This window comes from Anolis sagrei, chromosome X, assembly GCF_037176765.1.
Source record: "Anolis sagrei isolate rAnoSag1 chromosome X, rAnoSag1.mat, whole genome shotgun sequence".
Classification (NCBI taxonomy): Eukaryota; Metazoa; Chordata; class Lepidosauria; order Squamata; family Dactyloidae; genus Anolis; species Anolis sagrei.
The window spans coordinates 23,826,787-23,840,568 of NC_090034.1; the positions used below are offsets into that span (position 1 = coordinate 23,826,787).

At 46.0% G+C, this 13,782-nt stretch overlaps 1 protein-coding gene across 2 annotated transcripts in view; it reads left to right on the top strand.

Annotated features, from left to right (window-relative positions):
- The window catches only part of MRTFB (myocardin related transcription factor B), a 56,720-nt gene that overhangs the window by 29,618 nt on the left and 13,320 nt on the right, over positions 1–13,782 (top strand). For both annotated transcript variants that reach the window (XM_060786356.2, XM_060786355.2), the window contains exons 6-10: positions 134–295; positions 5,521–5,702; positions 6,164–6,307; positions 7,692–7,939; positions 13,565–13,718. In XM_060786356.2, the coding sequence (XP_060642339.2) occupies positions 134–295; positions 5,521–5,702; positions 6,164–6,307; positions 7,692–7,939; positions 13,565–13,718 (890 nt within the window). The remainder of the gene's footprint in view (positions 1–133; positions 296–5,520; positions 5,703–6,163; positions 6,308–7,691; positions 7,940–13,564; positions 13,719–13,782) is intronic.

The following is a 13,782-nucleotide window of genomic DNA, read 5'->3' on the forward strand; positions in this document are numbered from 1 at the left end:
GTGGGGTGAGGGCAGGAGCCTGCTGCTGCATGTTGTGCAGGCCTACGCTACAGGATGTCTTCATGCTACAGAGACGGACTGTGTCATGGGAAGTACAAAGATCCTTTTCTGAAACCCTTTTTCTTTTAACCAGAAACATTTGCAGAACCCTCTCTACAAGCCACTCAGATGAAACTGAAGAGAGCCCGCTTGGCCGATGATCTGAATGAGAAGATTGCCCAGAGACCTGGCCCTATGGAACTTGTGGAAAAAAACATTCTGCCTGTAGACTCCAGTGTCAAAGAAGCAATTATAGGCAAGTAGAAAAGGCTTAGGCATGAGTCTGTTGGTAAATGCAAACATTAAAGGAACTTCCAAACAGCATGTTTTAGGTAATATATGTCATTTGATGTCTGTTTTTTTAAATAATACACTTTATTATTTTATAAATGCTGATAAAATAAAATTTATTGCAAAATATATTAAAATGTAAAGGGAGCAGTAGCTTCATCACAAACATCAATGCATCCTCTGATCCCAGCACAGTTGTCCACCTCAGCTATAGATAGAAATGGCAAAAGCATTTCTTATCCTTTTTCACTTCACTTCACTTTATTTCTTAATTAGTCGCTCTCCACCAAGGTGCTCCGAGTGACTTACAATTTAAAATAGCATTTACACAATATAAAAACATTCAACATAAAAACATTTATTTATTTGTCGTGTCAGAGCAACCAGTCCATTATATTACATTTCTAACAGAACAAAGCAAACAAACAGAAAAATACAAAACTTGTGAGTTTGGTAGTTGGTTAAATGTCCTTTGACCAGTATCTGGCCACTTGGAGTGCCTCCGGTGTTACTGCAAGAAGGTCCTCCATTGTGCATGTGGCTGGGCTCATGTTGCATTGCAGCAGGTGGTCAGTGGTTTGCTCTTCTCCACACTCGCATGTTGAGGATTCCACTTTGTAGCCCCATTTCTGAAGGTTGGCTCTGCATCTCGTGGTGCCAGAGCGCAGTCTGTTCAGCACCTTCCAAGTCGCCCAGTCTTCTGTGTGCCCAGGAGGGAGTTTCTCATTTGGTATCAGCCATTGGTTGAGGTGCTGGGTTTGAGCCTGCCACTTTTGGACTCTTGCTTGCTGAGGTGTTCCAGCGAGTGTCTCTGTAGATCTTAGAAAACTATGTCTAGATTTAAGTCGTTGACGTGCTGGCTGATACCCAAACAGGGGATGAGCTGGAGATGTCTCTGCCTTGGTCCCTTCACTATTGGCTGCCACTTCCCGGCGGATGTCAGGTGGTGCAATACCGGCTAAGCAGTGTAATTTCTCCAGTGGTGTAGGGCGCAGACACCATGTGATAATGCGGCATGTCTCATTAAGAGCCACATCCACTGTTTTAGTGTGGTGAGATGTGTTCCACACTGGGCATGCATACTCAGCAGCAGAGTAGCACAGCGCAAGGGCAGATGTCTTCACTGTGTCTGGTTGTGATCCCCAGGTTGTGCCAGTCAGCTTTCGTAATGATATTGTTTCTGGCACCCACTTTTTGCTTGATGTTCAGGCAGTGCTTCTTGTAGGTAAGAGCATGGTCCAGAGTGACTCCCAGGTATTTGGGTGCGCTGCAATGCTCCAGTGGGATTCCTTCCCAAGTGATCTTCAGAGCTCGGGATGCTTCTCTGTTCTTGAGATGAAAGGCACGTTGTTGTTGTTCATTCGTTCAGTCGTCTCCAACTCTTCGTGACCTCATGGACCAGCCCACGCCAGAGCTCCCTGTCGGCCGTCACCACCCCCAGCTCCTTCAAGGTCAGTCCAGTCACTTCAAGGATGCCATCCATCCATCTTGCCCTTGGTCGGCCCCTCTTCCTTTTACCTTCCACCTTCCCCAGCATAATTGTCTTCTCTAGGCTTTGCTGTCTCCTCATGATGTGGCCAAAGTACTTCAACTTTGTCTCTAGTATTCTTCCCTCTAATGAGCAGTCGGGCTTTATTTCCTGGAGGATGGACTGGTTGGATCTTCTCGCAGTCCAAGGCACTCTCAGCACTTTCCTCCAACACCACAGCTCAAAAGCATCTATCTTCCTTCGCTCAGCCTTCCCTAAGGTCCAGCTCTCACATCCGTAGGTTACTACAGGGAATACCATGGCTTTGACTAGGCGGATCTTTGTTGCAAGTGTGATGTCTCTACTCTTTACGATTTTATCGAGACTGGACATTGCTCTCCTCCCAAGAAGTAAGTGTCTTCTGATTTCCTGGCCACAGTCTGCATCTGCAATAATCTTTGCACCTAGAAATACAAAGTCTGTCACGGCCTGCACATTTTCTCCCTCTATTTTCCAGTTGTCAATCATTCTTGTTGCCATAATCTTGGTTTTTTTGATGTTTAGCTGCAACCCGGCTTTTGTGCTTTCTTCTTTCACCTTGATTAGAAGGCTCCTCAGCTCCTCCTCGCTTTCGGCCATCAGAGTGGTGTCATCTGCATATCTGAGGTTGTTAATGTTTCTTCCAGCAATTTTCACCCCAGCTTTGCATTCATCAAGCCCCGCACATCGCATGATGTGTTCTGCATACGAGTTAAAAAGGTTGGGTGAGAGTATGCAGCCTTGCCGTACGCCTTTCCCAATCTTGAACCAGTCTGTTGTTCCGTGGTCAGTTCTGACTGTTGCTACTTGGTCCTTGTACAGATTCCTCAGGAGAGAGACAAGGTGGCTTGGGATGCCCATCCCACCAAGAACGTGCCACAATTTATTATGATCCACACAGTCAAAGGCTTTAGAATAGTCAATGAAGCAGAAATAGATGTTTTTCTGAAACTCCCTGCCTTTCTCCATTATCCAGCGGATATTGGCAATCTGGTCTCTCGTTCCTCTGCCTTTTCTAAACCCAGCTTGAACGTCTGGCAACTCTCGCTCCATGTATTGCTGGAGTCTTCCTTGCAGGATCTTGAGCATTACCTTACTGGCATGAGAAATAAGGGCCACTGTACGGAAGTTTGAGCAGTCTTTCGCATTTCCCTTTTTTGGTATGGGGATATAAGTTGATTTTTTCCAGTCTGATGGCCATTCTTGTGTTTTCCATATTTGCTGGCATATGGCATGCATCACCTTGACAGCATCATCTTTTAAGATTTTAAACAGTTCAGCTGGGATCCCGTTGTCTCCTGCTGCCTTGTTGTTAGCAATTCTTCTTAAGGCCCATTCAACCTCACTCCTCAGGATGTCTGGTTCTAATTCACTCACCACACCGTCAAAACTATCCTCGATATTATTATCCTTCCTATACAGATCTTCTGTATAGTCTCACCACCTTCTCTTGATCTCTTCAGCTTCCGTTAGGTCCCTGCCATCTTTGTTTCTTATCATACCAATTTTTGCCTGAAATTTACCTCCAATGTTTCTAATTTTCTGGAAGAGGTCTCTTGTCCTTCCTATTCTGTTGTCTTCTTCCACTTCCATGCATTGCTTATTTAAAAATAGTTCCTTATCTCTTCTGGCTAACCTCTGGAATTGCGCATTTAACTGGGCATATCTCCCCTTACTATCACTGTTTCCTTTTGCTTTCCTCCTTTCTTGGGCTACTTCCAGTGTCTCAGCAGACAACCATTTTGCCTTCTTGGCTTTCTTTTTCTATGGGACGTGCTATGTTGCCACCTCCTGAACAATGTCGCGTACTTCTGTCCATAGTTCTTCTGGGACTCTGTTTACTAAATCTAGTCCTTCAAATCTGTTCTTCACTTCCACTGTATATTCGCTAGGAATGTTAGTGAGATCATATCTAACTGGTCTGTGTATTTTCCCTGATCTCTTTAGTTTTATTCTAAGCTGAGCAATAAGAAGTTCGTGATCTGAGCTACAGTCAGCCCCAGGTCTTGTTTTCACCGACTGGATGGATGTCCGCCACCTTTGGCTGCAAAGGATGTAGTCAATCTGATTTTGGTGTTGACCATCTGGTGAGGTCCACGTATAAAGCCGTCTTTTAGGTTGTTGGAAGAGAGTATTCGTTATACACAGCGAGTTTTCCTGGCAAAATTCTATCAGCCTGCATCCCGCTTCATTTTGTTCTCCCAGACCATGCTTGCCTGTGATCCCAGTTGTCATTTGACTTCCCACCTTGGCATTCCAGTCTCCTGTAATGAAAATAATGTCTCTTTTTGGTGTATTATCCAGTAGGTCCTGCAGATCCTCATAGAACTGATCTACTTCTGCTTCTTCAGCAGCTGTGGTTGGGGCGTATATTTGGATCACTGTAATGTTGAAAGGCTTTCCTTGCACTCGAATTGAGATCATTCTGTAATTTTTTGGGTTGTATCCAAGCACTGCTTTAGCGAATTTCTTATTAATTATGAAGGTTACTCCATTTCTTCGATGTTCCTCTTGTCCACAGTAGTAGATCTGGTGGTCATCTGATGTGAAGTGGCCCATTCCAGTCCATTTCAGTTCGCTGACCCCCAGAATGTCTATCTTTAGTCTTGACATCTCACCAATCACAACATCCAGTTTGCCCTGGCTCATAGATCTTACATTCCAGGTTCCTATGGTGTGTTGATCTTTAGAGCATCGGATTCGTCGTTCGCCTCCAGTACCGTCGGCCGCTAGCCTTCCTTTCAGCTTTGAGCTAGCTGCGTCATCACATCTGGGGCTAGTTGAACTTATCCTCTGCTCCTTCCCAGTAGCATTTTGGCCATCTTCCGACCTGGGAGTCCCATCTTCCAATGGCATACCGACATATCTCTGGTTGTACTGGTCCATTTAGTTTTCTTGGCAAGGATACTGGAGTGGTTTGCCATTGCCTTCCCCAGGGATCACGCTTGGTCTGACCTCTCTGCCACGACCGTCCCGTCTTGGGTGGCCCTTCACGGTTTCGCTCATGACATCATTGAGGTGCTCAAGCTCCAGCGCCCCGACAAGGCGGTGATCCTTTGCTGGAGGATGAAAGGCACATGTCTGTGTTTTAGATGGGTTAGGGATCAGCTGGTTTTCCCTGTAGTAGGCAGTAAGAGCACCTAGAGCTTCGGAAAGCTTCTGTTCTACCATCTCAAAGCTCCCTGCTTGAGCAGTAATGGCACGATCATCAGCATAGATGAAACTCTCTGTCCCTTCTGGCAGTGGCTGGTCATTTGTATAGATGTTGAACATGGATGGAGCAAGCACGCTCCCCTGAGGCAGGTCGTTCTTCTGTTTCCGCCATCTGCTTCTCTGGCCCTGGAACTCAACAAAAAAGCTCCTGTATGTAAAAACATACAACAATGACTATTTGACAAATTAGATCTGATCACTTTAATTAAATGCACAACCAGACAGCCAAGTCTTGAACGCCTTTACGAAAGGTCGCAACTCCGACATTACTCTAATATATGAAGGCAATGAGTTCCACAGAATTGGAGCATAGATCGAAAAAGCTCTACGCCTTGTAGCTTCCAGGTGTACCTCCCTAGGGACCGGTATGTATAGGAGATTTTCTCGGGTGGATCGAGGTAACCACTGATGGGAAAAAGAAATGAGGCGGTCCCTAAGATATAAAGGTCCTTTTTCTCTCTTATCCTTAGCTGTTGGCCAGGAAGACTATCCTCAAACTTTGGATGATTTTTCATTTGATGAGGACAGTAGTGATGCATTATCTCCAGATCAACCTGCCAGCCAAGAATCCCAGGGCTCAGCAGCATCTCCAGGTGAACCTAAAGCAAGAGAAGCAACATCTCCAGCCACCTCAGTCTCCTTTGCCAACCAGGTATAGTGTCTGAATCTATATCATAATCTTAGCTGCAGCCATTTTGTAATGTTAACCAGGTCTTTTTCAGAAGACATATGTTAACTCCCTTAATTTTTTTGTATTCACAAAAACCCCTGAGGTTCAGAAAAATATTCCCAATTTCCTGTTTCTTTATTCTCGTTACTTATGAATGCAGAGCAGTCAGATTTCAAAGCTTTTCTTGAAGCAGTATTAATTCTTTTTCGTTGTTCATAAAGCTTTCGCACACATTGTAGCTAACTGTTATCTGTGCCAAGTTAAAAATAAATTAGAATCTAGGTATGTCTTTATGAAAATTATGACTTCTTGTATGTCATTATATTTCACTCTCTTCCTTAAAGAGATTGCCATTTTGATCATAACTGATAGGCCAGTTGTTTTCTGTCGGAAAATGAATGATAGATCCCTGTTTTGTTATTATTATTTTTGTTTATTGTCAGTATCCAACGTCAATATCTTCCGTGCCTGAATTTTTGAAGCCCTCCTTCACTGATCAGCACACTCCGTGCTCTACAATTTCTGCTCCTCTTAGCACAACTACTACATCCGCACCAAAACATTGCAGTGGGCCAACACTAATAAAGGTAGGAAAGGACAAAAGCATAGAGTATATTTGTTTGAATTATGCTGCTTTCACTAATAAACAGAAAATCTCAGAGTACCATATATACTCATGTATAAGTCAATGTTATGTATAAGTCCAGGTCACGTTTGGGGGCCAAAATTTTGGATTTTAATACGATTCATGGATCAGTTGAGAATCATTCTTCAGAGAAGGGAAATTGTCAGCACTGCCTTCAGAGCCAGTTGCCTCTGGATATTATCTCATCTGCATATTCAGTAAAATAGGAAGAAGGAAGCAAAGAAGGAAACAAAGAAGGAAGCAGCATCATAGCTGAGATAACAACTTAGAAGTCCCTGAACAGACTCAGAAGTGGAGTGTGTAGATCAAAAGACAACCTGACAAAATGGCACGACCTAGGAGAATCCTCCACTTTGTGTGACTGTGGAGCAGAACAACAACTCCGCATCTGTATGCTTGCCCACAGTGCCCTGCCTCATGCATAGAGGAAGAACCATTTAAAACCACAGACAATGTGGTCGCTGTTGCCCTTTTTTTGGTCTAAAATTATTTAACTTCTTGTCCTTCCTTTATTTTATCAGTTTTATACTTATTTATGCAATGCTTTTGACACAAAGTAAAAAATAGCAAATAGAGTAGACAAAGTTGGTACTACTTTTAGGTTCTCTTGCTTTTTGCCACGCTGTTCAGAGAAGGGGGTGACTTCTTTTAAAAAAATAAGAGTTAAGGTACAGTACTTGCATTGACCCATGGATAAGTCAACCAAGGTTTTTTTGGCTTGATTTTTACTAAAATTCCTAAACTTACACAGGCAATCCCCGAGTTACAGAAATCTGACTTACATATGGTTCCTAGTTATGAACGGGGGTGAGACAACAGGAAGTGAGAGGAAATCTACCTCTAGGAAGGGAAATCCACTCCTGGAAGAGTTATCATGGAGAAAGGGGTCCCTACTGTAGCTTTATCACCAATCCTTTCCACAAGCCAAAATTTTCAAAATCCAATTATCACAGAAACAGAAAGTAAGGCAAAATCTTCTGAACAGGATTACAGACAGCAAAGCCAGAGTTTTAGGGGTGTAACCCTTCCCTATGCTATCAAAAACAAAAAGCACTGTTTTGGCTGGAGTTACAACTTGAAAAATGTCCCTGTTCCAACTTTTTGTTTTTGATAGCATAGGGAAGGGTTAACACCCCTAAATGTTTTTGATTCTGCACAGATTTGCGGGCAGACCCCAGGTTACAAACAAGATTGGTTCTGTAAGTCTGTTCTTAAATTCAATTATTTCACACCAGAAGCGACTTGCAGTTTCTCAAGTTGCTTCTGACACGGGGAAAAAAACGTTTTGGATGCCACTCATGTTTTACTTTTCTGTTCTTCCATAGCAACCCCATTTTAGGAACCCAAACGACAAACCCCGGAGCAAGAAATGCAAAGAACCAAAGCCTAGAGTGAAGAAGCTAAAATACCATCAGTACATCCCACCTGATCAGAAAGGTGAGAAGAATGAGCCACAGATGGACTCCAACTATGCTCGCTTGTTGCAACAACAGCAGCTTTTTTTGCAACTGCAGATTCTGAGCCAACAGCAACAGCACTACAACTACCAGACGATACTTCCTGCACCACTCAAGTAGGTGAAGCTTTGCTAATTCTTGCCTCTTTTTGGAAGAGAAATAGAAAGGGAGTGGGGGATGAAGGAAGAAATATCAGCTGCAGGATTTACAGTGTATTTTGGGAGAGGGATTCACAAACATTTTCAGAAGAAGTTACATTGAGTTAGGCACAGCTTGTCATGCTTCATAGAATAGAATCATAGATTGGAAGAGATCTCAAGGGCCATCCAGTCCAACCCTGTTCTGCCATGCAGGAACACAGGATCAAAGCCCTCCAGACAGATAGCCATCCAGCCCCAAGGCAGAATATTCCTCTGCCAAACAGTTCTTACCATCAGGAGGTTCTTCCTAATGTTTAAGTGGAATCTTTTTTTCCTTCAGTTTGAATCCATTGCTCTGTGTCGTAGTCTCCAGAGCAGCAGTATATGCAGATGTGGGGAAAAAAGAAACCCAGTACAGTAGCCGCTGCCACACTATAGATTTTAATACACACATGTAAACATGCTGTCTAAGAGACATGAAGTAAAACCCAGCAATGATTAAACAGAATCGGATGTGGGGACCCTTGCATCAGTATAGTGCCTTTTTTTGACCAGGGACCACTCTCCAGCATTAGTACCAAAAGGGTTACGAATCAGTTTTTGGTCAACTTTAGATTTGGTTTGTTTATTGGGGGTGCTGATTCAGAAAATTGCATTGGATGGACCACTTCAGCTCTAGTTCCTGATACAGAACATATGCCATCCAGTAGTCACCATCAGCTCGCCCACAGAAAACCATATTTAATCATGTAGATCTGATGTGGTAGTAGCAATCTTTTGTGGGTAGTCAGCCTCTCCCCTCCTGACATCTTCGTTGCCTCAGCACTATAAGAGGGTTTTGCAAGACCAGTCGCTTTTGCAGTGGACATTGCCGATCTTATGATAAACAGAGGCAGATGGACCTCCAAGAGGGCAGTTTGTAATTCCTTGGCCCAAATCCTGGGAAAAAGATCACAGGATATAAGATTAAAAGCCATAGTGTGGTTGTGGAGGGATTATCAATCCTCTGACCGCTCCACCCGTCTTCAAATTTCACCCGAAGACAACACTTGGCTTGGTGATCTAATGGCCAAACAATCTGGCCTGAAGAAATGGGGCATCACCATTAGGAGGGTAGTTGTGGACCCCCACATTCGCCCCTTGTTTGATCCCGGGTCTCCACCCCATCATGTTCCATCTGGCCCCCGGGCAAACTCCACAACTAGTTCACCAGTTTGGGCCCCCCCTCCTGGTTCGTATAATTTTGAGACCCCATCTGCCCCGGCTGTTCCTACTCAGCTAGCCACACTCCCCCGCTCAAGAACGCTCCCTTTATTCAGCCCACTCAGCTCCCTCGATGTCTCTTTATCTACCTCAACATCAGATTCATCCCTACCAAATGCCCAAGGGAGATTATTCCCCAGCCCGACCTCCTCCGCCGAGAGCTGACTAGATCCTGGCCGGGCGGGGGGGGGGGGGGGAAGGTTCCAGAGAAGGGGGGTGCCATCCGAGTCGTGTGGGGAAGGAGATTTGCGGTCCACAAACATCCCAGGGAGAAGCGCAACAGAGTTTTTGCGACCCTGGAAAAGGTGGGTAGTGGTAGGCTCCTTGGCAGCCCCCTTGGTCTCAAGGTCCTCTTGATTAATGCCAGATCCGTCAATGGCAAGACCGCAGCCATCCAGGACTTGATCCTGGATGAGAGGGCGGACCTGGCATGCATTACCGAGACCTGGTTGGATGAGGTGGGGGGTGTAAACCTTTCCCAGCTATGCCCACCAGGTTTTGGAGTGCATCAACAGGCCAGACAAGGGGGGCGGGGAGGAGGGGTCGCAGTGGTCTTTCGGCAATCCATCGCCGTGACCAGATGCGTTGTCCCGCAGGCTTCTGGGTTTGAATGTGTCCACTTGAAGGTGGGGAGCCGTGACAGTGTGGGGTTCCTGCTGGTGTATCGCCCACCCCGAGATCCAGTAGCTTCCCTGTCTGAGCTAGCGGAGGTGATCTCTAATTCGGCCTTGGTCTCCCAGCGCCTGGTGGTGCTGGGAGACTTTAACATCCACGCTGAGACCACTCTATCTGGCGCAGCTCAGGACTTTATGGCCACCATGACGACCATAGGCCTGTCACAGATAATATCTGGCCCCACTCATCAAGCTGGACATACTCTCGACCTTGTTTTTGTGGCGGACAACGAAATGATCAGAGTGGAAGAGCAAAACATCCTTCCAGTGTCATGGTCTGACCACCATCTGATCACTTTTAGACTTGCTGCGACCCTAAACCTTCGCAGGGGTGGAGGACAAATTAAGATGGTCCGCCCTGGGAGACTGATGGATCCGGATGGATTCCTGAGGAATCTTAGGGTTCTTCCTGCCTTGGAGCCTGGTGATTCTATCGACGCCTTGGTAACTCTCTATAATGGGGAGATGGCCAGGGCGTTAGATACGATCGCACCTGAACGCCCCATCTCGTTGCGTCGTGACAGGCCATCTCCTTGGTTTACCGAGGAGTTGGCGGTGATGAAGCATACGAGAAGGGGGCTAGAGCGCAAATGGAGGAAATCTCGAGATGTGTCTGATCGAGCACGGGCTAGAGCCTCTCTTAAGGCATACTCCGTGGCTATACGGGTGGCCAGGAAATCATTCACGACCGCCCGTATAGCGTCTGCAGCAAATAGATCATCGGAGCTGTTTCGGGTCGTGGGAGAGCTCCTCCACCCACCAGCGGTGGAGGAGGTCCCTGACGACCCTGCAGCTCGATGTCGCGATTTCGCACACCATTTCGCAGACAAAGTCGCCCAGATACGCCTCGAGCTCGACTCCAATTCCATCGCAGTACCAGAAGAGGTGACGGAGGTACCTGCTTGTCCAATTTTGTGGGATTCTTTTAGGCTTGTTCTTCCTGAAACTGTAGAGGAGATTCTTGGGGCTGTGAGGGCGACCACCTCATCTCTTGACCCATGCCCATCTTGGCTCATTAAATCAGCCAGAGGGGGGCTGCTGGACTGGTTTGTACCGATTGTTAATGCATCGCTGGAGCAAGGAATTTTTCCATCTAATTTGAAGCAGGCCGTGGTTCGCCCACTTATTAAAAAAGCTTCTCTTGACTCCACGGTGCTGAACAACTACAGGCCTATCTCCAACCTCCCCTTTTTGGGTAAGGTGCTGGAGAGGGTGGTCGCCTCCCAGCTCCAGGGTTTCCTAGATGACATCAATTACCTAGATCAGTCACAGTCTGGTTTCAGGCCTGGTCACGGCACCGAGACAGCCTTGGTCGCCTTGGTGGATGACCTCCGCAGAGAGCTGGACAGGGGGAGTGTGACTCTGTTGGTTCTCCTGGACATCTCAGCGGCTTTCGATACCATCGATCATGGTATCCTTCTGGGTCGCCTCTCTGGGATGGGCCTTGGGGGCACGGTTCTGTCGTGGCTCCAGTCCTTCCTGGAGGGACGAACCCAGATGGTGAAGCTGGGTGACGCCTGCTCGGACCCCTGGCCTTTGTCCTGTGGGGTCCCGCAAGGCTCTATTCTGTCTCCCATGCTTTTTAACATCTATATGAAACCGCTGGGAGAGGTCATCCGGAGTTTTGGAGTTGGGTGCCATCTCTATGCAGATGACACACAACTCTACTACTCCTTTCCACCTAACTCCAAGGAGGCTTCTCAGGTGCTAGACAAGTGCCTGGCCGCTGTGTCGATCTGGATGAGGAAGAACAAGCTGAAGATCAATCCCGATAAGACAGAGGTCCTCTTGGTCGACCGTAAGCCGGATCGGGGTATAGGGTGGTTACCTGTGTTGGACGGGGTTACACTCCCCCTGAAACCTCAGGTCCGCAGTTTGGGTGTCCTCCTGGATTCCTCGCTTACACTTGAGGCTCAGGTGTCGGCGGTATCCGGGAGGGCTTTTGCGCAACTGAGACTCGTGCGCCAACTGCGACCATACCTCGTGAAGGCTGATCTGGCCGGGGTGGTCCATGCCTTGGTCACCTCTAGAATGGATTACTGTAATGCGCTCTACGTGGGGCTACCCTTGAAGACGGCTCGGAAACTGCAGCTGGTCCAACGTGCAGCAGCCAGAATGCTAACTGGAGCTCATTATCAAGAGAGGTCTACCCCTCTGTTTAAGGAGCTCCACTGGCTGCCTTTCATCTTCCGAGCCCAATTCAAGGTGCAGGTGCTCACCTATAAAGCCCTAAACGGTTTGGGACCATCCTACCTGCGTGACCGTATCTCCATTTACGAACCTACACGCTCGCTTCGATCATCGGGGGAGGCCCTGCTCGTGATCCCGCCTACGTCGCAAGCGCGGTTGGTGGGGACGCGGGACAGGGCCTTCTCCGTGGCGGCCCCCCGACTCTGGAACGCCCTCCCAAAAGATCTCCGACAGGCCCCTACACTAGCAGTTTTCAGAAAGAACCTGAAAACTTGGCTGTTCCGTTGTGCCTTCCCGGATTAGGAACCCCATCCTAAGTCCTAATAGCACTTTAGCACAGTTAATATTGCTGCACACCGTACTTTAATCCCGACGCCCCTCCTACCATTTCAGCACTTTTAACCTTGTACCTCTCACTGGCCGAACCAGTTTTTAATATGTCCTGATGTATAGTTACTGTTGTTTTGCTAATTTTGATTTGATTTGATTTGTTTTGTTTTAATTTGCTTCGGTTATTGCTTGTTATGTTTTCTATTGTATTGTGTCTGTGGCTTCGGCCTGTGTAAGCCGCATCGAATCCTTCGGGAGATGTTCGCGGGGTACAAATAAAGTTAATAATAATAATAATAATAATTTGTTGCCACGTGGTTTCGAGGCAATGGTGTAATAACGGTGAGGCCCCAGACCATATTTTTGTTCTTATGGACCACTGGTGGTCCACAGACTACAGATTGGGAACCACTGGTGTGGTGTCTCGGTCCTAACATGACTCACAGAACAATGGCGCTATAAAATCGTGCACATCACATGGCAGGATCACAGTGAGCACACAATTATAAACTACATAAATATTTAGAGAAGGCTTCAAATTCTGCATCTCACCATCCAAAAGTAAAAATTATCAATACTTACAAAGTCTGTGTCTAAAAATAAATGTGGACATGAACTTTGCAAGTGTTTGTTAATTTTCACTTTGTGTCAAGCAGATTGTTCCAAAAGTGGAAAGGGCATTTTGGCCATTAACCAACATGCACAGTCTGGACAAAAATTAGATCTTCAAAACTGCTGTGAGCATTTCAAGGGAAGCCTCTGTTGCTACCAGTAGGGAATTCTCTTGAAGTGTAGAGAGATTAAAAAAAATTAAGGCCCACTTCGCTTGTTCAAAATCCTTTCAAGTCTTCCTTGTGATTGGTAATACAGAACAAAAAAGGCACCCCTGGGCACACTCATTGCATTTGCACATTTAATGTCACTTCTAGTTTAACTCAGAGGCTATCTCCTAGTACTCTTAGATTAATACAAACATTGGTGAAACAGAAGTTCTGTTCAAACCCCTAGAAGACTGGACTGTAATCTCCTTCTGCGGAATTTGCAAAATACTGTATAACTGAAGGAATAATTTTGGAGGAGTAGACAAATACATTAGAGTAAAATTTGTATCAATTTTGAAATTTAATATCCTTTTCCCTTGAAGGCCTATGAGTGACAAGCAGTGTAACACTAGGAATGTACAACTGAATACGTTGAGCAATTGCACATCTTTAGGTGGAAGCAGCAAATCGAGACAAAACAATAATGTTTCCAACAGAAAACTAGGACCTCTTCCTCCTAACTTGGATGACCTAAAGGTAAGTACTAAGTTCTGCAGTCATTAAATTAAAATGCTTGGCCTGACAGAATAGTGCTTTCTGG